Genomic DNA, 27,370 nt, shown 5'->3' on the forward strand with positions numbered 1-27,370 from the left:
TATATAAAAGAGATTTGAATTTTACATGCGGTTCCTTTCCAATGCTGATAGTGATCATTAAATGTCCTGTATCAGTAAGCTTCACAGACTATACCTTGTTCTTTGGAAGTTTTAATCTTGTGCATAGTAGATCTCCAATACAATATATTTTATTTCATTAAAATGTGGCTTTTGCAGCAGGTCTTACATCTGGTTAATAGAATGAATCGTGAATACTTTGGATCTTTATTAAATAAGTATGTTTCTATTCTACTCAGAATGATACTTTTTGTTGGCAAATATTTGTGAATGTCCTACTTACTTTGCTCTATCTTATAGACTTGCCACTCATTCAGAACGCTGTTCGAAAGAGCTGTTAGAATATATAGATGCTTTCCAAGTGGAATCAAGTGACCTGACTGCTCAGAGTAATGATTGCTCACCAGGGAGAGCAAACCTAGCAGATAGACTGTGAATATGAAGACCTTGGGCTGGATGATTAGTTCAAAGGTAAAAACAGACCAAGAGATGGACCTCATGAAGACTCTCCGCAGTTATGTTGCCAGGTGAGTGGCTTTAGCCTTTTGAATGGATCTGAAACATTTGAGACTTTTAGACTGCATTAAATTTCAGGAGCTAGAGTCAAGGTCTGACTGCAGTGAGAAATGTACCCAGCCACAAGTCCCACAGGAACAGCCTTCTGTTCAAACAGAAATGTTGCTGGAGGTAGTCCAGTCAACTAGATTTTGGTTGTATGGAGGCACACCTAAGGAGGCAACACAGCTTGGAAAAGGTGGTCTAGATGATAGCAGACCCACTAGTCAAGTGGAATTTCTTCTTCTCCACAGAGGGAAGGTCTCTTCTGTATTGAGACTTTTCTAACAGATGTGGCTAAATGGAGTGAATCCCTTTTCTGGCTGGCAGAAATGAAACACAACATGCACTTGGTACAAGCACTCTAGAAGAGGAATAATCTGTGGCAGAAAAGAAAGAAATATATTCTGCTCTTCCATCCTCGCCCTTCCTAATTATTTAATTAGAATGTTTTTTAAAAATTTCTTTGATGGTTTAACATTCTTTGCAAACTCATCACGTAACAGTTCCTAATTGTTTTTTTTTTTTCTGGGATTTTTATCAGCAGTCTATGAAGAAAGCCCATTTTTAAAGTATATAGATGTGCTCAATCATGTCAGATTATTCCTTTTTTAAGAAGTTTTACACAGTCCTCTTCCAATGGTTCAGTGTCCAAAACATGGAAACATACATACTACCTCCATTGAGTTACACTTTCCCAAAACCACGATAGGCTTCCTCATTTCCTCTTCAAACAGACTCTATTACTGTTGTTTATGTATGTAGAGGCAGAACTAAGTTCCCTTGAAACCAACGCTCACCTCCACCCTCTATAAACAGTAGATGAAGGGGAGCTGCTCTGAATGACACAAGATTCTCCCTGAACAGCTGACTAAAAATTAAGTTGAACACAACCTAAGTCTTTCAAAGATTTGAAATAATTCAACAATCTTTTTATCTTCCATGTTTCATCATTTCCCATTCCAGCCTCTGTCAAAATAAGCAAGTATCAAGAGCTGTAAATACCAAAAATGTAGCTCAAGATCTTATTTTTATGAGATTTTAACTTCAGAGTTAGGCTATGTTTGGATAGACATCAAGGGATTACCAAAATGCTTTACTGGTCTTGGATTAAAATATGATTTACATATGGTGATCAGAGAAACCACAGTGAGTTTTGTGGAGATGAGAGGAAAACGTCATGTAGTGAAAACAGTTATCTGTGTGGCTACAGCGTAGAGGCATCAGTCTCAGAATATTTGATACTATTGACATTTTTGTAATATCATTCTGACATATCTTGTCAATATGTACTATTCAACTCATACCTGTTAGTAAAATGTTGTATATAATGCTGTTTTGCTCTGCCCTCCCAAGCAGCCAATATGGCATAAAAAGTTACTGATTTTTCCTTCTCAAAACAAAACAAATGGTATGAGATGAAAATAAAACTCACCTGAATGAAATGGCTTTTGCAGTTAACAAGGACAGATGCACTCTACTGCTTTCGTCAGTATTGCAGAAATGAACAAAAAGGCCTTGCTTTTATCTTTTTGACTAATGCCGTACAAGTCAGTTTATGTGGTTCTTTCACATACATTACCAGATGGAAGATAAGATTGCTCTGTGTACTTAAAGACCATGTGGATGGTGGCAAAATTATTCTAGTGTACAGACATGCAATCTTGTAAAATGCAATTACAACTGGCATTTAACCTGCAGCGCTTAAACCGTATTTAAAGTACAGAGCTGGACGGGACTTATTTAATCAAACATATTCTGTTCAACAGCTGTGCTGCTGAGTGCAGAAATTACTTGTATAATTAAATGCTATAATGGAATCGTATTTTTCTTCTCTGAATCATTTTAAAGCTATTCTTAGACAGACTTCCATTGTGATCAAACTGCAAATCTGCCTTTTAAAATTATTTCAAATGAATAAGCACATTTGATATTTAATGTGGTCCTGTCTGCTTCAGCTTCTATGCTTTTAATACTCTCATACACTAAATTTGTAGTGTCTCTACAGTGTAACTGAAACATTTTTGAAATAAGTAACAGAAAATAGAGAAAAAAGCAAAATAAGAACTTCTTTTCATCTGTTTGCATCTCTGAGAAATTTTAAGATTTTTCATTTCAATATTGTGGAAACAATAAAGTTACTACTGTCAGACAAATCAGCTTGACAAAATAATTATGCCATACCCATGCTAACATATGCATGTTCTTGTCACTTGCTGTATTTTCATATCATATCACAGAATCAAACATGAAAACATAATATTTAGTTTACCAAACAGGCTTCTGACCTCTTACTCTCCCTTAATGCTTTGTCTCCCTTCTTCCACGTGATAGTTGGCTTTGGAGAGGCTTGTGGCTTGCACTCAATCACAACTTCTTGGCCCTTGGTAATAACTATTGTTTTCCTCATTTGACTTAGTGGGAAAGTGGGAGCTGAAGCTGTTAAAAAGAAGTATGTTAACTCTACAGAGAACAATCACAGCTTCCTGTTTCATTACTTACTAATAGAAGATTAGAATAATAGATTTGATTTTGTGGATAGAATCTCCATTTTTGGCCTGGAAATTATTACACTGCAGAATAGATGGAATTTTTAAAAAAATTTGAAATCAGCAGCCAAGACTAAATGACAGGTCTATAACTTAATCTAGTTATGAATTAGTGACTGTCCTTCACATTAGCATGCTAAAGTAAGATTGCTTGTGAAATCCAACAGCTTTAGAAATTACTATAGTTGATTTAGGTACATCTTTTCCAAAATTTTTGGATTTCATAGATGTTAGAAGTAACTAGTTCAAAATGAAAAGAAGTTTAAATTCCACAGCTATCCAAAGTATCTTACAAAATATTACTGTCAGAGAAATTTTATTGCTTTCCCTTTTTATATTTGTCTGAAAACTGGGAACTGAAAAGTGACAACTTCTTAATAGAAGATATTTAACCGTTTCTTGTTATTAGTATTTCACTTTTCAAGATGTCCTATTGATTACAATACATCAGCTAAGGTAATAAATGTATTTGTTTAATTTTACACCAAAAAAGGACAGTTGTTCTTAAGTAATCTCATTTGTTTGTGTTTTTCTTAAACTAGCTTTGCAAAACCAAAGCCCCCTCTGCAACTATCTCAGCTACACATATAGGAACATATTACACTCCATTGCTTCAAATACGTATGAATTTCCTACCATTATTTTGGGTAATTTTCATACCAGAGCTATTTATATGGAAAATTTATTCTGTTCTTTTCCCTTTAATAATCCAGAAAAATTAAACACAACTGCTTGTTTAATGCAACATTATGGTTAAAATTTAACTGGGGTACAATTTCACAAGTGACAAAATGAAAGGCTGATTTTACTGCAGCAACATATAATGTCCATTTCTGTTATTAGAGAACATCAAAGAAAGTGTACAACTATCTGATATAATAGGTATACTTATTTTATAATCAATATAAAAAACAGATCAAGAGAATGTTGTAACCAACAGGATCTCTTTGCTGACTGAATCACAACTGACAAAGTGATGGAAAGAGAGCAACCACTGACTGTGGGTTTTAATTTATGTCTAGACAGAATAATTTTGGAGAGTTATCAGTGAAATTCTAATGTTGATAGCTAGGAAACAGTGGAAATGTGCTAGATAGGCTATTCTTCAGAAGAACCAAATCTTAGGTCAAATGTAGTATATTATTTCAGTAACTTCAGCTTTATTATTCACCTGACTGGGAGTTTACAAGAATGACTCCCAGGTGCAGGTTTTGAAACCTGCGAGGTCTGAGCAGTTCAGAGACTTCTCATCTCTGACATGGTTGTGGAATTTGACAGACACCGGTTTTTCAGCTATACCATACTCTAATATAAAGATCGTGAGATTCTTACAAGTCTGTCTCACTTAATCCCATGGAAGTTCTCTTATCACAATTGTTCCATTGTGTGTTACCACAGCTTGCTTTAAGGAAAACTAGTGTGTTGGAAAGACATGCTTCAAGTTTTGCCTCATTAACTCTCCACTTCAACTTTTGAATAATGAAATTTTTATTGCATTTCCAGGTAACACTATCTAGTGTATTTGCTTTACTATGGATGATATTAGCTCAAGTATGTAATTTCCAGTATTCAATCAGTTCTGGTGACTTCATAGGAAATTTTTACACCTTTAAAACTGAGATCATGCTTAATTACCTTTGAATAATGGCCTTGGTAGAAATAATAGTTTAACTTTTGCAGAGACTGAAATATATTTACTTTCTCTCATATTCTTCTCCCACACTTTTTTTTGAGGGAATAATTTTTTTTTTTTTTTCATTTACTTGAACTGAAATAGCCTTATATGAGAAACAGTCACAAAATGTATCTAAGTCAGTAATTTATGAAAGAAAATTTTCAGTTAACAGAAGGATTTGTGCTCTCTTCGGCAGCAAAGGACCCAGCCACACACCCACTTTTATCTGCTTTGCTAAGTTTGGACTGGCAGAGGCTGTTCTTTATCATAATGGACCAAGAACAAATGTAATTATCAAAGGGAAGAAAAGGAACAGTCTGTTCTTTTTCAGTAATACTCACCTAAAATCTTCAGCTCGGCACTGGCATAAATGGTGCCGTACTTATTCTCTGCTAAGCACTGATACATTCCAGCATCTGAGACATTCACACTGTGGATCATCAGAACACCATTAACCATCTCAATCCTGGTCTGTAATGGAATTTAAAAAAAATAAATATGTAAAAGCAAACAGACAGTGGAAATTTGCTGTACGATTACCTTAAGGCAAAGGGACAAAAGACATTATTAAGCTAAAACAAAACTGAGCAACAAATTTCCTTGGGCTTACTTTTTCTTGTGATATAAGGAATGACAAGAATAAAGCAGATGGGGGGGAGGGCAGAAAAAACTCCAAAAAATATTTAAAGCTAAATATTTTTAGTGCAAGTTCACTGTCTCCAAGGCTTGCTTTTGTCTGTTTCCTTGTTTGCTACATGATTTTTGGAAGCAGTTCATCTTGGGAACTTTAATGAGGCAAGAAGTCAGTTGTGGGTGTAACATATCTGATGATCTTCACATCTCTAGAAAATGTTTGGTTTTAGTCATGGTACTATTTTCATAAATATAAAAGATTGTTTGCATGAGTAAGAGTAAAAGGGTCTAATCGCCTTCATCATTAGTGCACATTTCTTATTTGAAAGGTCCACTAGTAGAAAATAATTACCACAACTGGAAGAGAAGGGGCATTAATAGCTGTTTATGGAAATGTGCACTTCATGGAACTGTATAATGAACAATTTGAACTGCTATAAAACATCTCTAGATTTCATTATTACAGTTGTTGTAGGTTTAATTAAAAATTGATAAAGGATAAAGTGTTTGGGAATGCAGAGGAAACTGAAAAAAGTTCTCTCTGTTGTAAACCCCCATTTTAAACTCAAATTTAATTTGAAATTTCAGAGCCTGGTGCAACTAATGATTTGGAAAATCAGAAAACCAAAAAGTACAGATATTTAAATTGCTTCAATTTCAGGACCAATAGCTCCATTTAAAAAGACAGAAATGGATAAAGTAAAGGCATATAACCTTATTTTCAATGCCTCACAGCTTCAAAAGTAAACTGTGTTTATGTTTTCTTTCTCATTGTTTGCATAATTGGTTGATGTTCACAGAGAGAAGCGACATTCACTGAAAAGAAAGACATTAAATCTTTTATATTCATAAATCCATTCTGTGAATTCATTTACAAATGGAGACATTTTCTCCCAGAATTGAACAGCTTTATTTTAATCTGGAAAAATGCATGAAATAGATTTAAAAAACTTTTCTTTAAATAATTTGAGACTATAGAAATGGAAAGATGCTAGGCAAAAACCCACATGATGTGGGCTGCCATGACGATTCGGTGAGAGAAACTGAACAAAGTGAAATAAAAGGCAGGCCATGCCATGAATGGTCTTTTAAAAGGAAAAGGGAATTTTATCTAGGTCTAATTCTAAAATATATCAGGTGACTGTAGTTAAAGTCTTTACATTCTAGGAGTCTTACATGGAACATTTTAATGGTCTTGATGGTGATTTCTGTTACTTGCAGGGAATTAACGGAGTTAAAAACTGATGAAAATGTAATAATAGTCATTGCATCTCTTACATTAGCTTGCTAGTGGTTTGTAGAGTATGATTATGTACAACCAAAATGTGGTAAACAACATAACCTTGGGGGAAATATGAAGGAATCTGACTCAGCAAATATAGCACTTCTCTGAGTTGTTACTTTTTATACAGAAAAAATAAAAAAAAAGATACAAATGGCATAATGCTACCATCTAAAAGAAAACACAAACATACTGGAGATTGCTTAGATGTGCGTTATAGTACAATGGCAGATGCTGTTGCAGACACAGCTCAGGTGGTCCTGTCTCTCAAATATTTCTGAACTACAGAGAATTACTGATGAATGCAATTTTACATTTCTTGAAATGATTCAGAGGGGACATGCATAGTCTGTATACTAACACTTAAGAAACTAACACAGAAAGCAGTCATTTCTGAAGTACTCTTTAGTACTTTCTTTAACTGACTTTATCTGAATGAAAGGAGAAACATGCAACATAGTGGTGACTCTTCATCTAATGTACCTGTGGCCAGAGAGGAACTCCGTTTTTCAGCCAACGATATGTGGGCCTTGGCTTTCCAGTGGCTTTACATTCCCATCGGAGCTGATCTCCACTGTCTAACTGAGTATCATTAAGTTTCTCCACCCAATGTGGGTAGGCTGCAAGGAAAAAATACTGTGCTATATACAAAGTCTCTAGCTGATATGCAAAAACCTAATCAATTCAAGATCTTAAATTATGACCTTTACAAGGCTTAGCTTACTCTCAGAAAGAAGCACAATTAAACAAGCAACCAAAACCAAATGAGAAAGTAATAAAAATACCAAAACTCCATCTATAACTTTAAAAGGAATGCTGTAATGGCACCAGGCAGTGAGCAGTATCATGACCAGGAATAGAAATCTGCATGATTGAATAAAATCCAATGGATTAAATTACAGTACTATATATTAATGCCTTAATTATTACTGAATTTAAGGGCATTTACATGGTAGTCACAATAGAACATTCAGTAACTTTTCAAGACTTAAACTATTTAAATTTTGGTAAGGAGGGCAGTCATCATAGACTCTGTTTCATGTAGTTTTCTCAGTTTACTAGGAAATCATGATTTATTCAGCTAGGATTGACTGGGCATTTGGTTAGCTATATGCACATATTTTTGTTAAAGTGTCCTGAGTTTAATTCATATTTCAAGGGAGAAGATGCTTTTAATGTTTTTAAGCACAGAACCCATGAGATTTCCAGCATTCATCAGGAACATAGTAAGTCAATGTTAAAACAGTCTTTTTTTTAAAGGTAGAGAGTCATTAGGTGTATATGTGATCATTAGTACCTAAATTTCATGTAATAATCTGTTAAAAAGCAGGGAATATTTTTTGCAGAGAAGCAGATCTTTAATGCGGCAGTCAATCACATACCTGAATGTAGGATCTTATAATTTGGAATACTTTGTGTGACTCAGTGAGGAACTGAACATTCATATGCAGAAATAAAAATGTATGCTTAAAAGCCAGCTTCTGTGTTTTCATACTGTAGCCATATTAATTTGTATAGAAAAGAGGATGATAGGTGAAAATAATTAATTTAATGATATTAAATGTCAGCTTTTTTTTTTTTTTTTTTTCATAGTAGAGAAAGTAACTAAAAGGTCTTCATTGCTAAAGGAATGTAAAATTCTTCTGCTTGGTATGAATAGAAGTCCAGATCTGTCACAACAAAGTCTCTGCTTCAAGTGTCAGGTAATTGATAACGTACTTAAACATGGGGAACCAAGTTTAAAAATAAATCTTTGAATCTAGCTGGTGTTTGACAGGTCACCAATCAAAGACATGAGAAGATATGAAAAGGCATGACAGGTGACTAACTGCTTCTAGCTTACATCTTGTGCATGGATGATAAAGAAAGTAAATGAGGTGTCTATCATTCCTAAGCAGAGAATAGCCTGCTTCAGTCCCTGACCAGACAGTTGTCAGAAGCTGGAAACATACCAGAAAAAGAATCACTCATTTCCCTTTTAGCAGAGGAAAACAGAGGTAAGATTGACCCAACCTCACTCCCAAACCCAAGACCAAAAACATCTGCTCCCTTATTCTTCTTATTTCAGTGAAGACAATGCATACATGTTTCATATCTACTCTGCTGCACTGAATCACTTGATTCTTAAGTTATATCAAAGGGTCCCAAGAAATCCTCAGAAGCAGCTTGTGGGAGTTCCCACTCACTTGTCTACTAATTGTTCTAAAAATATAATTCATTGCATTTTACAGTTGATGCTGTTTTCTTTTTGACTGTTTCGGTACACACAAAGGAAGCATGCTGAGAATCAATTGTTTCCTTTGAAAGTGAGTATGCTAATATGATTTTGGAAAATGTGACAGTTAAATGTGTAACTAAAAATTCATAAAAGTTAGCCAGTGGTGCCATAAAATCATGTGGTTTTAAAGAAGCACTAAACTGTTCCTATTTATATTTCATTCTTTTCATTACTTTTCTGAAAATTCTACTGTAAGACCCAAAGCATGTCTAGTCTCATTTTTCTATGTTGAATTTGATCTAATCATGAATCAGAGCATTCAGAATTAGAGTGTGCACCTGTTTATACTGAAATGAAATTGTTTCCCTGTGCCTGGCTGTAGCGGTGTTCTCCTCAGTGCACAACTGCCATTCCCTATCCTCTGTCTGTGGCTGTCTTGACAGCATAGTCCTGGCAGGGGTTTTCCTCTGTAACCACAAACTTGCAAATCACAGTGGTATGACCCATTGGTATTAACAACCTTTTTTCATTAGTTGGGGTATTTCTACCCTGAATTTTCTCCTCATAGCCTAAATGGGCTTTGGATTCATAATTTTCAAGCTGTTGAACTTGCCATCAGGCAAAGGCATTGACCCAGATTCCCTCCCCTTTAAGAACAAACCATGTTTCAGGAATAGAGCTAAATGCATGATTGAGAGAAAGATTTTAATCACTTTTTGGCTTCCTTTCCTCTCTCTATGTACTCCTTCCTTTGCCACAAACAGTTCCCCTCCGCTCATTAGCAAGGGTCACTCTCCATAATATCACTTGTTCTTAAACCCTGTCAATAATTTAAAAAGTGAAACATTTAACTGGATGTATAATCTTTGACTCAATGTATTAAGTCTCTTTTTTTTTTTTAACGAAAATGTGTTAACATCATCCTGACATACATGCAGGCAAAGAAAATGTAATTTCATAATTGCACTTAATTTTCATTAGAAAATATAAATTCTAAGAAACATTTAAACAGATTTCAAAAGTTACAAGCTCTTTTTTCTTTTTATAAATGCAACATTCATCTCGGGGAAAAATGGGTGTTTGCCTGCTTTCTATCTGCCCAGTGAAGAATTTTGGGGTGAATATAAGAATAGAAGGATGTGTTTTGATATTCAGTAGTCTTTATGGATATTGTGCCATAGCTTTATACAGTGCTCCTGAGATTTTAAAATCACCATCCAATCCCTGATTTATTTTATGCTGCATTTCTGCACCTGTTTATTCAAGGATGTCAAAATGTTTTACAAACACAAATTGGCAATAAATCTGCAAGCTCACAGGCCAATTTTTATATCCTCTGTGCAAAATTAAATTCAGATGCAGAAAACTCAGCCTACTTTCTCAAAGTATTAAGCAACTTTTTGAGTGAAAGAAAATTAAGGACAAAATTTTGCATAGACAAATGACTTTGGATAGTTCCTAAAATGTGAATCAGTACAGAGTTTGGGGTGAAAAAAAAAGTTTTCTGGACACGAGGCCAATTGAGTAGTATACAGTAGGATAAGAATAGGTAGCTATCACAGTGAGAAAGACAAGATAGCAAATTTAAACTGAAAGTGCAATTCTAACCACAAAAACCTCTTCCTCTCTAGCCAGTTTACTGCATGGTGCTAACCTGTAGTGGCAGGAGTGGATTTTCTTCTACACAGTTTTTATAAGGAAGTGATTAAAATGGTTTTTAATATCAGGATGGTCTGTTACACTGCATTATAGAATATTCCTGCCCTCAGATGCTTGTTCCTCTCCTGTGTTATAGCAAACCACCAAACCACCCCTCCTGCTGTGACAGCAGTGTTGCTCATGGGGCATTGCTGTAAGAAGGATCAGGGAACTGATCCAGTCAAAATAAAAATGGCCAAAAAAGTGGTTTTGTGGTCTGCTTCACATCACCACCCCCTGCTGAACTGGCACTAGTGAATAGGTAATACAGAAGAAAACCCAAGAGTTTCAGAGTGAGAGAGGAACAGGAATTGCACAAAGCAGTGCTTACCATTGGGAAAATGCTGCTAGCCAGGATATGCGGAGGAACTGTGATTACAAAAGGTTAATGGCCAATTTCACCACCCTTTTTTTTTTTTTTTTAATCTCTTCTATTAATCAATTTGAGCTTGAATAAAATTAATGGAAACTTACAGGATGATCAGATCACTTGGGGAAGAATCATACCTCTCAAAATAGGTTGAAGTGCATATGAGGATGTCTTGCATTACCAAAATTATGGTTTTAATGCTTTTGTCATTTCTACAGCTGAATTTCCAGCTAAGTGCCGAAACTACAACAATCTGAGATTGTCAGCATTCAAAATACCACTTTCTGAACAACATCCGAAGTGTGAGCTGCATCAGGAAGTCATGGTATATCTGGATTGCAGCATCAGGTAAGAAATGAAAAATCACTAGTTTGTGATTAATATGACCAGACAGGCAGACTGGGCGTCCTGGGCTTTCTCCAATATACTCAGTGGTGACCCAGATCAGATGCAACTGACAAAATGAAGAAGATTCAAACAGACATTGAGTGAGTTCCTACAGAGACATGCAAATTGTGAGACCGCAGTATGACACAGCTGGTCCTACAGCCTGCTCTGAAATTTTACAAGAAACCTCTGGTAAGGAATGATGGCCTACATCTGAATTTCTGAGCCAAAATAATCATTGTCTCCTAGAGGAATAAGATGTCAGTGAAAAGACAATGAGCTTAAAGGTAAATAATTCATGATGACTCTTGTTATGAATAAGAAGTACAGCAGGAAATGCTGTTACAAGTAATGCCCCCAAATCCTGGCATAGCAGCTGTCAGCAAAGGAATCTGACAGTTTTGTAAAGTAACATTTGGCTAAACTTTGCACTGCTAAAAACCTTCTTACCCAAACCTTCTTACACCCCTGGAAAGGGCTGTCAAGGTTTTTAGGCCAGTGAGACACTCATGCTGTCTTCAGGAGCACTGAAGGCTGTGAGAAGCTCGCTGGGGAATATTTCATCTCAAGGCCAAGAAAAGGCACTTGTAGGGGGCTAGTAACAGTTTGTGCTTCTTGTTCTGCTGTTCTGGAGGCCACCGCCAGTCTCTTCCCTCTGGAAGCCCTCTGTTACCTGCTCTGACTTCACTCCCTGATAATGAGGTCGGTGAAACTCTGACTCAGATCTGTTTTTGACTTATTTGTAAGATGGTCTAAACTAAAATAATAGACTTAAGAGAAACTTAGTAACATACTAGTCTCAAATATCTATTAATCAGAGGAATGAAACAATCTAAAGTGGGCCCTTTCTATAATGTTAAAGAAGTCATTCGAATATTATTTCAAAAAATGACAATTAGCAGAAATTGTGCTTCATCCATAAAGGCAGTGTCTGTAAAAAATATAATTTTGAGAATGGTGGAGAACTAAAAATTCATATTTCTGTCTGGACAGAGTAGAAGAAAACTGATGTAGAAAATGTTTTGCAGGGACCCCTAGATTTGAGTACCATCATTTCTGCTCAAAATAAAAATGTGTCCAGGCTAGTGAGAGAGGCAGAGTTGTGCAGAACACTACATTGTGTTTGCCATGAATTTATGCCACAGGTCTGCAGGGTGCTCTTGAGGTAATAATTTCATTTTCCATCATCTTAGTCTCTCTCTTGAAGAGCACCTTTTATATTTCTTTAACTCTGAAAGACAGAGGCAGAGATAACTGTAACACCTTTATAAGGTGCTTTACCATCTAATAGTTTCACAGCTCTAGAAAACAGCTATGTATGAGCTGGGTTATACCTTATAACTCAAATTAAATTTTTTTAATTTCAGACATTTTAAGAAATGTTGTCAAAAAAGACTGGGCATGCTGCTAAATGCCCCTGGCCCCTAGGTTCCTAGCAGGAGCTGCTATATTTTCATGGAAGTAACTGACAGTAAGAATTTTTAATACTGAAGTATCTCTGGGGTATTGGCATAGTAGGAGGCATCAAGTAGTTCCTGGGATTCAACTGCTGTTTTCAATAAAAGACTTATAAAACCTCTGCTGCAAGTGCAGTATGGATAGCATGTCCAAAATGAAAGGTGCAAACCTCCACCTTTGCCACCATATATTTTTTCCAGCATACACCAAAAAAATTGGAGACAGAAGCCTGACCTTGGATCTAGATGGATGAGAACCAAAAACAAGGAAAGAAGCATCATCCAGAGATATGCTGATACACACTAAAAACAAGGGAGCTAAGATAAAGACATTGGAAACCTGGAGGAGACAGGAAAATTGATTATGGACCTGGAAATATTGACATATGTGGAAAATAAACTAAATATATGATGCCAGTCTATGGTTATTTGATGAAAGTGTGTAACAAAGACAGAGAACTGCGTACAGTTAGTAATGGGGAGAAAGCACTAGGAGTCATGGGCTGAAATTAAGAAAAGAAAAATAAAATTGATTAACAGGAGAGACTCCTTCTTAAAGGTACCTATTAGCCTGAGGACCTGTCTAAACTGCAGCAGTTGGAATTCCACTGACTGCAATAATTGAAGACAGAAAACACTTCAGAGTCTGAAAGATTCATTGCATGATCTCCTGCAGTAGACCTTTTCTGCTAAGTATTTAAGGCTGTAGGATTCATGGAATGATAGCAAGTGATGTACCTTTAATTGATAAGAAGTGGGACTCAAGCATACATTCAACATAAGGAAAACTTTGACATGTAATTATTCAGGGCATGTCTTATATAAGCTTTTGTTTCTAGCCTCTAGGATGCAGCAATATTATTATATAAAATTAATAATTTTTACTTGTGCTGGTTTTGGCTGGAGTAGAGTTAATTTTCTTCATAGTAGCTAGTATGGGGCTAAGTTTTGGAGTTGTGCTGGAAACAGTGTTGATAATTCAGGAATATTTTATTTATTGCTGAGCAGTGTTTATACAGAGTTAAGGCCTTTTCTGCTTCTCACACCACCCCACCAGTGAGTAGGCTGTGGGTGCACAAGGAGTTGTAAGAGGACACAGCTGGCACAGCTGACCCCAACTGATCAAAGGGATATCCCATACTGTATGACATCATGCTCAACATATAAAGCTGGGGGAAGAAAGAAAAAGGGGGATGTTCAGAGTTATGCCATTTGTCTTCCCAAGTGACCATTACGTGTGAAGGAGCCCTGCTTTCCTGGAGATGGCTGAACACCTGCCCTTCAATAGGACGTGGTGAATGAATTCCTTATTTTGTTTTGCTTGTGCACACAGCCTTTGTTTTACCTATTAAATTGTCATTATCTCAGCCCATGAGTTTTCTCACTTTTACTCTTCCAATTCTCTCCCTTATCCCAACATGGGGGGGAGCAAGTGATTGACTGCATGGGGCTTAGTTTCCAGCTGGGGCTAAACCACAACAGTGTTTTGGCACCCAACGTAGGACTCACAGGGTTCAAGATAACGACAGATTTGATTGGAATGTGCTAGATAAAATTTATAGCTGTTATTGCTGTTAGCTGTTAATTGGCAGGCTCCTGCACTTGCCATGGGGCTTGCTTGCCTTGCTGTATGTTAGAGTCTAGCGGTCGTTAGTGGCTGCTTTTTGCTTTCGCTGCTTCGCTGTGCTGCTGTGCTGCTTATCATCTGACTCTGCTGTGCCTGGGAACAGTTTGATAACAGCCATGGCGATGTGCCTGGGCTGGCAGATGGCCAGGGCATCGCTGCTGTCTCTGTGCTGCTGCACTGGACAGCCTGGAACTGCAGCGTGAACTCGAGTTGAGGGGACTGTGGCCTGTGGGAGTCCATGCGGGAGCAGGACACCCCAAAGCGTCTGCTGCTGTGAATGAGTCCACAGCAGAGCAGGTACACCTCGAAGCATCTGTGGCCGTGGTTATGTCTGTGCTGCAGCACATATGCCTCTGAAGGGATTGTGGCCCAAGGATAAGTCCACACTGGAGAAGGTATGTCTCCAAGCATCTGTGGCTGTGCATGAGGTCATACTGGAGCACCTCAAAGCATGTCGCCGTGGATAAGCCCATGATAGAGCAGTTACACCCCTGGAGGGACTGCAGCCATGGGTAAGGTCATGCTGGAGCAGGTTTACTTCTGAAGGGACTGTGGCTGTGTGTAAGGCCATGTTGGATCAGGTATATGTCTGAAGGCAATGTGGCCCATGGGCAAGGCCATGTTGGAACAGGTCCACCTCAAAGCAACTGTGGGTGTGGGTAAGTCTATGCCGCAGCAGGTATACTCCTAAAGAGACTGTGACTCATAAATAAGGATCCCCTTGGAGCAGGTACACTCCTAAGGGACTCCGGTGTGGATAAGTCCAAGCCAGAGCAGGGGTAAAGGGAGGAGTTCATTGTAATGTTAAACCCTATGGTCTGGTCCAAAGAGACCAGGGGTGGAGATTGTAATAGAAATACCTTTAAATTGTTGTAACCTGGGATTTGAGTTGCATGTTATGGGACTTAATATAGCAGGAACCCCTTTGCTGCTAACCAGGCTAGGAGCAAGGGGAGTTATTCATTGCAATATTAAACCCTATAACCTGGCCCAAAGGAACCAGGGATGGAGACTGTAATGGATCTACCTTTAAATTGTTGTAATTCATTATTTGAGTTGCATATTATAAGATTTACTATGGCAGAAATGAGCCAAAAAGAGTGGATGACAAGCCTTACAAGAAGCAGTGCAAGTGCAGCAGTGACCTGACCTGAGCTGGCTTTGGTGCCCAAGAACTCCATGCAACGAACCACCTCTCTTGTCCTGAGTAACCACCATAACAGATGGACCCCAAAACCATGGACTACATGAACTCAGTGGACATTTTGTGGACATTTGTGGACATTTATGGACATTTTACAGACATTTCACAAGGGTGGTCCATAGACTAAGGGAATGATACCTGTATATTGTATTAAAGCATGGAAAGGGCGGTGGTGGTTAATGAGGATGTATTGGATAGTATGGGACCTGAGCATGATGTAAATGATATCAGACAAGCAGGGGGGAATATGCTGGTTTTGGATGTGGTAGAGTTAATTTTCTTCACAGCAACTATAGTTTTCTCACTTTTACTCTTCCAGTTGTCTCCTCCATACCACCAGGGGGGCATGAGCAAGTGGCTGTGTGTTGCTTAGTTGACAGCTGGAGTTAAACCACATTACTAAATATTTTTAATTTCATGTTCTGTTTTTTCTTTTCAATGTGATACTTGATTCTTTTTTTTTTTTTTTACGCTGACTCAAAAAACATTTAGAAAGACCAATCTTGTAAAGAAAATATTCAGCACTTTCTGAAATTCAGAACCTTCAGAAATTGTACATGCCTAGATTAAGAATTTTCTACAAAAACAGAAGGACTTCTCCAGCTCTCATTCCTGTACAATGAATTTGACAAAACTCAGCACCCAGGTATGGCAAAGGGAAACATTAATAAAACTGTGATAAAAATCCTAAGGTATTTCTAATATTATTTTCTGACAGATATATCATGCTGAAGTTGCATGTCATTGTTATATATCATATCAGGAGAAAAAAAATAGACTTTTAAAATTATAGTACTACACTTTAAAATAAATCCCCAAAACTCATAAACAACAAACATGAAACTGTATTTAAGCCAGCTCCTTGAGGGAGTCAACATTTCAGACTTTAATGCATTACTAAGGAATAAAAATATTTAGCTTAATTCCATACAAATTTTATTTCAGAAGAAAGATATTTTGTTTCTACTGGACCTTAGCATCCTTTGTATGTAGTTAAAGCCTTAAGTGTGGACAAAGCATTGCGGGATAATACTGTGCGCAATTACACTTACTGTACACTTGCAGTTGTCCTCTGAAGACATTTCTTCCACGAGAGTTTTCAGCCTTGCATTCGTACATTCCCGCATCCTCCAGCTGCACATTAGGTATTTCAAGCACAGCTTGGGATTTTCTCAGGCGGGCTTTACTTGGATTATGACCATTAACTTTCCTCCAAGAGATTGTTGGAACAGGGCTGAAATATTTAGTAAAATTACTGTTAGCACTCTTCTGCTGTGGAGAATATAGATTCTGTTATCTGGTAGTTTAAACACTTAATAATCTAAGTAGCAATAAAATATAACCACAATTAAGTTTCATATAATGCTTGATATACCTCACTTCCTGTAGGGAATCCTTAATAAAGGGTTTGCTACATGGAATGTGTCTCTCTCACCCATAAGAGAAGCCAAGTTTTTATTGAAATCAAGTAAATCACTTGAAATACTCTCTCTAGAGCTTCTGTAGCACTCTATGCTTTACTCCTGAACACTTCCACGCAATAAGCAAAAGAAAATAACAACTTCAAAACCTGGATGAATATATAGCAATTTCCAACACATCCCAAATTTCCTGCAGTGAAACTGCAGTTCAGAAGATCAGGAAGTGATAATGTCCATCTAGGTGGGGGATTTTAGTACCACTCTATCTGGTCTCCATAAATTAAGGTGACCAAAGGTTTGGAGAACTTTTCTGTCACAATTTTCTTTGAGTTACAAAACTGATCGTGTAAGAAGTATGTATTAATGGCACTACTGTTTCTGACTCACAGCTTTACATGGCTGCTCGTGGAAGTGGAAGGACTTTTACTGTAGCTTGGTATTCCACACAGGTCTATGTGGAAACTATGCCATTTACATCCATACTAAGGGAAGAAATGGATTAGATAGTGTTTGCACTCATTCAATTTATTTTTTTTAGCCCAAACACTCATCAGTCATTGTGCACCCATTGGGCTTTTTGATACAGACATACATTTGTCTCATTATGGCAGATACTTAAGGGGGAAGAAAAGAAAAAAGAAAAAAAAAGAATCATAGTTATAAAATATTTGATTGCGAGCTGAAAATTAGACTGCTTCAGGTATTCCAAAAGAAGCTTGAAGGACATCATAAAAGAAAATGTAACTGTTACATGCTGATACTTTAAAAAAAAAATATTTTGTGTTTATTTGAATTGCTTTCAAGCCTAAGCTTAGATATAAACACAGCTGGATCTTGTGGTGTTTTAGATGGGGAAAAGTACTTCATAGCATAGATTCAAATTCAAAGCTTCTATTAATTTCTGCTATCATTTGCCAATTTCCACTTGCTGTAAGTATATGAAGTTGCATTTAAAAATCGCCTTTCCCTCAGTATTTCAGGGTGTCCAATTTAAGAGACAACAAATAAAGACATGGCAACCAACCATGGGTAAAGCTCTAGCTATTCTTCAGCCAGTTAAAATCAGACTGTGAGTTACTGCAGTTGTACTCCAGATGCTTCAAATTCTAGTACTTTATAGAGATTCAGAAAAATTCCCAGACTTGTAGTTGGAGGTCAGAAGGTTTCTCTAATCTTATCTCCTGATTGTCACATCACTGCATTTCATTGAGCCTATTAACATAATTAACTTCACAAACCCAACATATAGTCCCATATGGAATGGTATTCACTATTTATTTGAATATATCACAAAGAGATAATCATTATTTCTCTTATCAGTTTGCTGCATTGATTACTTAACCTGACAAAAGATACTTTGAATGTGTTTAGATTCGTCTCTAGGCATAGTCCTTACAATACCTCTCTATTCTTGCAAAATGGTCCTTTATCACTGCCCCCCATGGAAAAAAATACATGTATGGAAATCAAATCACCTTTTTTTTTTTTTTTTTCCTTAGTAAACAAAACAGATTGATCTCTTTTTCTTCAGCACTCCAATCATCTATCTTTTTCTTTTTATAGATGGTTGTGGATCATATGATGGGTGTGGTTCATATGAGCATTTTTTTCCCTACTGTATCACCATAGAAGCTTGATAGCTTGCTCATTCCTAATCTTAAATTACTTTTTTGATGACTGACTTGAAATTTTAGTGTCATGTGGGTTTGGCTTGAGGACACTTCTGTGCAGCTTGTATTGGTCTAATTTACTAGAAGATTAAAAGAACTTCCCATTCTTATCTGACAGAACTACTTCAACCTGTTCAATTCTAAATATGAAGAATAAATAGGATATTTTTGTCTCTGATGCACTAAACTTACTGTCTTTAGCCTTACCCTTACGATATTCCTTTCACATCTTTACCTACATATTTTGATTTGCTATACTTTGATAGCTATTTGTGTATATTAGAAGTAGTACAAATAACAGTATTTCTTTTTTTCTTCCAATTTATTAGTTCTCATATTTTATTTGTAATTGCACTCTTCACTTTGATAGTCAAATTTATACACTTTCGAGTGACTTTCTGGAGATTTTATAAGTCTTTTATTGTTTGGCTTTCAGCTTTAAATGTAAACTCCTTATATGCTTGTCATCTTTCTATATGGAATATAATTATGTTATGATTGCCACCATGGCCAGGTAAGTGTTTCATTAATCATTTCATTAATCAACACATGTTTACAATAGGAATACTTTATACTGGTACAGTGCAATACTACACATCAACTGTTGTTTTATGAATGAGATAAGGTATGCAGGTACAGTTTATTTGGCACCATAAGTGTGCCATGCTTGTTGCCCATTATTTATTATTTGACATTTGGCCCTACTTCCAGCAAAATCAGTGACAAAAATGCTTTTTCTCTATTGTTATGGAATAAAACTGGTTCTGCTGAATAGATCTGATAAGTGGAATTTTTTCATAGTGTATGTTTCTGAGAAACAATGAAGACATTATAAACCGTGGAAATTGTCTCATTTAGCTGTTTTAAGATTATTCTGAAATTCATGTATTTAGAAAATTTCCTTTAAATTGCATTTAGCTAATTTTTTTTTTTTTTTAATTTGCTTTTTTTTGTCTGCCATAGAAAGTAAATGTGTATAACATGGCAAATACAGAGGAAATTTGCTCTCTGAGTCATTAGGAAACATATTTTAAAAAGTCTCACTTTTTTCTTCCTCAGTATGAGGTAGTAAGCAGAGTTTTTCAAGGAGATAAAGTTACTTTAGCTGTGTAGATTTAATGATTTCAAAGAAAAGTACTCCCAAAGTGCAAATCACTATTTGCAGACAACTTGTAGTTCTGTTTAATGAAGCTTATTCTCCTTGCATAACTTACAAGTGAGGTATGGATTTTACATCTGAAATAAAAATATACCTATTTCTCCTCTGTGACTTGTGTAAAAACGAAATGAAATATATCTGACTGAGGACGTGAACGAATAAAATTGCGTTACTGTTCTAGAAAACTCATAACATCCACCACAAAAGCTAACTAACATATGCACATAATTTCTTTTCAAACGATCCACAGCTTTTCAAAAAACAGAACTACTGCAGAAGTACCTCTAACGTTAACATGAGTTTAACGTAATATGCATAATTGTTAAATCTTATAATCATTGTAATCTGGTTTTATTCTCGTCTCAGCAGACATCTATGGGAATATAGTTTCTTGTTTATCATAACCCTGTCCACATTCAGGTCCTATGAGTAACTTTATTCAAATTTCAATTGAGATCAAAGATAGGATTTCTCCTCACTTTTGGAAATAATCTACTGAATACTCCTGGTAAATCTTAGCAGCAATAAGAAAAAAAAATCCTCCTTGATTTCAAAAATACCATCATTAAGTTTCATCTGAGCTGAAATAAAAGTTCTAAGAGGTCACTGGTGACTGTGATAGACATTATTGTGGTTTTTCTCACTTTGAATTTGAAGAAAATATGAGTTATAGTTTTATATATACATCTAGAAGAGATTATAAGAGTCAATATTCAGCAGTACAGTATTTGGGACAAGTGCTATTGAATTTGTTGGGAATTCTTCACAAGTTTCATTGGAAATAAAAATGTTTTGAAAAAATGGAAGCAATTTTATTTTTTTTTTTCAATTTCATCTGAAGGAGAATTTAATTAGATCTATAAAGCATGTGTTTATTTCAGGAAAGGGGTGAGGTGGAAATAAGAGTAATGTCTGAATTTTAAATTACCTTTTCTATGGGTCTGAGCTCCTTGTTTTTCAGCAATATCTTAAATAAGAATGCATAGGTTATTTTTTCTGTATTTGATCGGTACAAATTGATGTGCTCTTTTGAAATATTTTACCTTCTACTGTAATTTCAATTCCTTTCCATGCTATTTCTCTTTACCACGCATCACTGTTCTGAGCTGTGCCTTCAAACACAGAGGTTCACATCATAATATATCTTGAAAACCTCTGCATGCCTGTGCATTTGAGACTATAAAAAACCCTTTATCCTTCTGTCCTCCATCCTTGCAATTGTGTTAAATATCTTCTAATTATTACAGGATAATTATGTAGGATTGAAATGTTGAGGAGTATCATGAAATTCTCTCCATCAGATACTTTCCAGAACTGCCCATCAACCATTCACACATTTCTACCTTTAGAATGTCCTATATAAATCTGTTCTGGTCAGATGCAGAGATTTAGGAGACAAGATAATAACTTTTCCTTTCATTTGGTTATTAAAAGATAGTACTCCTGAAATATAGCAGCAGTAAGTATTGGTGATTTAAAAATAGAAATAGAAGAAAATGGTGATGAGTTTGAAACCTGTGTGTAGGAACATGTGCAGGTCTGCAAGTCATGTCAACACACATTCGTGACTGGACTAAAAAGGTCTGATGCATGTATCAGTGCCATATACTAATGTGGATGTGCTTTCCCACCACTGCTGCTTGTTCTTTATGGCACAGAGCAAGGACAGCGTGCCTGCTTACCTGCATGTCCAGCTTCACACTTTAAGCCCTAACACATTAGAGAATCTGTAACATTGAAAATAGTGCTATGGATAATGATTCATTATCTATAATCATTCATTATTCATAGTGAATTATACTGCAGAGGCTTTTCTCTACTGATTGATGAGAGCCTAAAGTGTTACCTCAAACTTGATCCTTAACTGTTTGATAGCTAAAGATAGATAACATAACTGTCACTTCTGGTGTTTTCAAAACTTTTTCCAAATTCTTAAATTCATGTTAATCATGAACACAAGAGTCATCTGATTAAGGTGTAATCAAGCAAGAGAACAGAAGATCCACAATAGGCGAGGTATTGGTTTCACAAGTAGTGAGTAAAGGGGAAAAGCTATTCCACAAACTTATTTGTCCATTTAAGTTAAATAATGGTATTTACTTTTAATGAAATTACGAAAAAACTAATAGAAAAGAGCTGAACAGTTCACCCTGTGAATTCAGTGTTGGTCACGTTGCAAAATTCCATATTACATTTTTGTCCTCGTAGTGTAGCAGACACTATATGTGGGATGGAGGAGGTTTTGAGCTATAACAACTGTTAAATAAGGACAGAAGTAAGCTTTGTTTTTTCCTCAGCCATCTAGTGACCCTTTTTTTCTAGTCTTGTATCACAGCCTACCTCAGCTTACTGGCTGGGGGCACTCTGAAATAAATGGACATTCTTCTAAAAAGTGCTAAAGACATAGTGACAGGTAAATTGTCACCAGCCTGTGACTTGATCAAGGCTGTTGAGAAGAGAATCTGAAGCAACTTGAAAAGCAAAAGACATGTATGCAATCTGCTGTGTTAGTGGGGGATAATACATGAAGAATCCACAAATTTAAGTTAGAGGAGACAAATGCTTTGAAGCAGAAAATTTGCCTGAAAAGATGGCATGGTTTTGACAAGTGTTCATATAGATATTCAGGGCCACAGTACTACAGTACCCCTGTGTTTACTTGCTCTGTGTAAAACTTTTATAACTGGACTTTCTCTCATGTCATTTTGCTCTGTTCCAAACTTTGTCCAGGCAGAATTTCTGTAGCTGGCACATTAAACTAGGATTTCCTAACTCTGCTGTACAGGTATGGCCAGTTTATGTGTACAGATCAATTCCAGAGAACTAGTTGCAATGACTCCAGGACTTCCAGAAAAAACAGGTCTACTGCCAATTGTGATGCAAATGTAAATATAAATCCAGTGTGTCTGGGGTGCACAAGGTGGCTTTGAACCTGCTGATCAGCTACAGAGTTTGAAGACTGAGCATGACAATTTCCGAAGTGCTGGATTTAAGGCTCTTGTACCGCACAGTATTACATGCATTCATTTCTTTGTGGGAAATCCTGAAGAGAAATACAACAGTGGTAACTCTGGGGACCTACTACTGACAATTGCCAGAATTTGTTCCCTTCTGATCCTCTCAATCTCTGACACAGAGAGAAAGCCTACATATGTGCTTCTGGATATTAAGTTTGGAATGCAAAAAAATGCTCCTCCATCTTTACACCTAAAGTGAGGCTGTGCAAATTACTGAACATTTTTAGTAGAATTTAAAAATTTTCTTTGATGGTCATGAGAGAGAAAAGGAAGGGATTGGTAATATTGCTTCTTCAAGAATGACGTTCTACTGATGGGGACTTGCATTTTTGTGGTTTTTTTTCCCCACTTTCTCTATGCCATATAGTAAAAGCAATTGACTCTAAGGTAAGTATGAAGCATTTAGTCAGAGTGAGGAAGAATAGGGCCTGGGAATCCTACTTGAGATTTACCAAAGAATGCTTGTTACATTATTATGAATGATCGCAATATTTGTAACAGCATTATAAAGTCTATGCAAGAACAAGTCCACTTAAAGGAAGGCAGAAATCAATCCAGCCTGAAAATAGGAACAAAATCCAATCCTGGTCTAACAATTTATGACATAAATTCTTGTTCAGTATGAGCTAAAAATGAACTTTATATTGATGAAAGTATTTGAAAGATTTATTTGACATAAACAATATGTGTTATCAAAGGAAAAAAAATCCTGGATCTATCCCTGTCTTATATAAACAAACTCAGCTTGAAGATGCCATGTTCACGTTCCTCTCATCACAAGTTTATCTGCAGGGTAAAGGACATCCCTACTTATAGCACTGACAAATGCAGTTCTACTGAGAGTGTTCATTTCCCTCTTGGGATTGTTTTGTTATCAGTAAACTTTAAGAGTAGCTTCCACAGCTTCCATGTTTGGCATCTGATAGAATTAACAAAATCTTTTTCCTGAAGTGAGAAGTGGTGTGAAGGGGCATGGAGGAACATGATTTTTTTGTTCTATGGGACTTAGAAATATATATTTCTATACCAGTTTTTGTCTCTTTCCTGCAGTTTGATTTTGAGCAAATCATTCTATTTTAATACCATACACCACTTAAAACAGGTTTCCCTGTTTTAAAAAGAAAAAACTGCCATTTTATGTCTCTGTGACCTGTTGATGAAAAACAAAACATCATGATAAGAATTGGTTTTGAGGGTGAAGGTAAATTACTACCTGTGGGCTTCTCAGCTGTGAATTTACTTAATACTCAACGATGCTAGGATGCTAGCACTCCTTGTTCCCCTGGTAATTCTATATGTAGGAAAAACACTGAGTATTTGAATCCCTAGTTCCAACAAGGAATTGGATATATAGCATCTAGAATGATTTGCTCCATTTAATGCAAACCAGGGATCTTGGCACATCATTAAATTGTGAGTACCATAATACATTTAAAAGACAAGTCAAAATTAGCTTCCTCTTTGCCTGCAAATTGCATATTAAATCTGGTTAGAATTCTTCAAACCTCCAACCTTCATTTATCAATGCAGTGATTCATCATGTCCTTTCATACTTTGTTTTGACCAGCAGTTTCCGTGTAGGGGATAACAATGTATGTGCTATTGTCACAGGATCCAGTGGACATGAGGGCTGTTAATATGCTCTAAATGTCAGTATAGATCAGGTTATCTGTAATATCAAAGGTGTTTCTCCCTGTCACCATTATTGCGTGAAGAGGCAAGAACTCTTCTGTGTTCATGGAAAAGTACAAGGAGGCTTGTGATGGTTTAGCCCCTGCCGGGGTCTGAGACCACATGGCTGCTGCCCCTCGCCCACAAAGGGAGTGAATTACAAAGCCCCGAGACTGAGATAAGGAGAGGTTTAATACAACAGTGCAACAGCAACACAACAAACAATAACAATAAGAATAACAGTGATAACAATGAACAGAGCAAAGTATATACTGATACAGCAAAGAGAGAACCGGCTGCACCAACCCACGTGATCACCGATTCTTCCCATGCTCATGCCAGGATGTGACGTCAGCATGATATATGAATAACCCGGCTAGAGCTTCCCCCCCACTGCTGGGGAAACTTAACCCTGTCCTGGCTAAACAGGACAAGGCTTAATCATTTCTGAAAGACAGTACCTAGAAAGGAGCAGGTAGTGGGGCTGAATGGCCATTTCATGAGCTATGTGTATCCTTAGCAAAGAGGCACTCACTCCTCGAGGAGTTTCAGGATAGGACAGTTTATACTCAGGGAGAAAGCTGTGCTTGTTCCAATCACTGAATTCAAGCAAATGTCAATCACAATATGTGATGTATGGAGGGGAAATGCTTTCAGATAGAGTACTTGCCTTAAAATGGACTGAATTAAAATAATAGTTTTTTCTCTTTGTTCTTCAAATCCTGCATCACACCCAGGATGAAAACCTTTTATAAAATATTCTATGATTCTATGATTTTATGATTCTATGTCTCTTGAGTGCCACCACACTGCAAAGATCTGCTGACATGTCCCAAAGAAATGGCCAACAGGACTGTTCTACCTGGACCTAAGAACAGTGAATCCTGTTTTATATCATAGATGTTAGTACTCGTGTTATATTCCCATGTTTATACCCAATAATACTCAGCTGCTGCTTGTTACATTGACTACTTATCTTGATGCCCCTGAGATGCAGCATAGTGCAGTTAACAGAGGTTAACTTTAAGTTTGTTCTAAAATGTGGTCAGTGTATTAAGTCTGCTACTCTTTAGGATAATAGCAGGGCTGGAGCGAGAGGTGGATTCATGGATTTATATTAAGAAGATTTATGTCAGAAAATAATTTGATCTCAGAATAGAAATCCTCATGAGACCTTTTTTGACACTGGATTAGAGGGAAGGGGTAGGTTATGGGAAGGTCTTGTCTGCTTCTCTTGACAGTTTATAGCAGGAGATGCCTCTGGTCAGGTCTGAAGCCAAAAAGAATCTTGCTATCTACAGACAATACACAAATACCAGTTCTGAAACATTCTGGACCAGTATATAATAAGTAATACTGGATTTGCCAAGATCAGCCAACAAAAGGATAAAAGTCAGGGATAAAGATATGGAAGACTTGGGGCATAGTTTTAACTGCTGGACTGAAAGAAAAAGAGTGGAGAGGATTAAGTTTTGCCCTTTGCAGTTAAGAAACAGTATGGTGCAATGTTGGAAACTTCTGCTCACCTACGTTGAGGGACAAGATGTATGACTTCATGTGTTAGTTGGAGAAGTGTGCAACCGGGATCTGTGACTCATGATAGGATTATTGTTTGTGAATTTTGTGTTCCTGGCAAAAATCACACATAACTGAAGTTCAGAGGAAAAAAAGAAAGGAAACAGATATTATAAAACCTTTGACTAAAGATGCACTTCTTGGGTGTTTTTAACCTTTCTTCTTTTCTGAAGTTACTCTCTTCCTCATTACATTGTTTGCCAAACACTGACCAGACCTCACAGAAATATCCTTTTAACACATGGACTTGCAATGTCTATCTTTTTACACCTGCAAAAAGGTTTGCAATGTCTAGAAGCCTTCTTTATATCCAGTACTTATGTTATTGTCTTAATGAGTGACACCAGCAAAAATAAGTTCTTCAGATAATTCATGCAGTTCTCCACAGTCAAATGCCCTTCACCGGATCATAAAGGTTTTTTTATATCTCCACCCTGATCTTTGCTTAGATATCACATTCACTTATCCAAACACTTTTTGCTTTTATTTCTGTATATTGAAAAATCTTCAGTAAGAGCTCTCTACATGTACATAATCTGCAATGAAGATATTGATAGTAACATAAAATGAATAATAGCATTTTTAATAAAAGCTTGAAGAACAACTTTAAAAGTCTGTTAAAAGAGAATCAGGTCAAGGAGATAAAATCCTATATTTAAATCCTATATTCCATGGATTTAAAACTTTGAGATATTCATTAATCAGAATTGATTCATTGTTTCAAGAGAACATTTTAGAATATTTCCTAGATTGCAAGTCACTAAATTTCATTCACTTGCATGACTTAAATATATGTAATTTCACCTTATTTTTATTTTATTTTATGTCATTTAGAAAGCAAGATTTAAAGATGGACTATCAGCTGAGTTCTTGAGAGCCATATTACAGATGGGATGAATGTTTACAAGTGAGCTATAAATCTCTTTAAAACAAAGTTTACAATGGAATTATTAAAGCAACATTAAATATAACAGCATGAACAATGCTTCTATCATAAGTCTCATCATAATTCAGTAATAAAAGGAAGTCAATACCTCTATTTTATTCTCATCTTAAACTAAGAGTTTTTTGCAATAAAAACATAGTCTTGACATTACCAAATTGAAATAAACTAACATTTAGAAAGACTATTGATATACTATGTAGATGTTACTATCATACAGGAATATCACAAGCATAAAAGT

At 36.3% G+C, this 27,370-nt stretch overlaps 1 protein-coding gene across 5 annotated transcripts in view; it reads right to left on the minus strand.

Moving 5' to 3' along the window:
• Window positions 1-27,370, minus strand: part of CNTN5 (contactin 5) — a 671,848-nt gene that overhangs the window by 135,627 nt on the left and 508,851 nt on the right. For all 5 annotated transcript variants that reach the window (XR_012622124.1, XM_074816205.1, XM_074816204.1 and 2 more), the window contains 4 exons: window positions 16,726-16,907; window positions 7,196-7,332; window positions 5,139-5,268; window positions 2,862-3,012 (listed from right to left, as the gene is read on the minus strand). Coding sequence is in view for 4 of the 5 variants with exons in the window: in XM_074816205.1 (XP_074672306.1) it covers window positions 2,862-3,012; window positions 5,139-5,268; window positions 7,196-7,332; window positions 16,726-16,907 (600 nt within the window). In the remaining variant the exon portion in view is untranslated. The remainder of the gene's footprint in view (window positions 1-2,861; window positions 3,013-5,138; window positions 5,269-7,195; window positions 7,333-16,725; window positions 16,908-27,370) is intronic.

The sequence above is a fragment of the Strix aluco genome, chromosome 2 (genome assembly GCF_031877795.1).
Source record: "Strix aluco isolate bStrAlu1 chromosome 2, bStrAlu1.hap1, whole genome shotgun sequence".
Taxonomy (NCBI): Eukaryota; Metazoa; Chordata; class Aves; order Strigiformes; family Strigidae; genus Strix; species Strix aluco.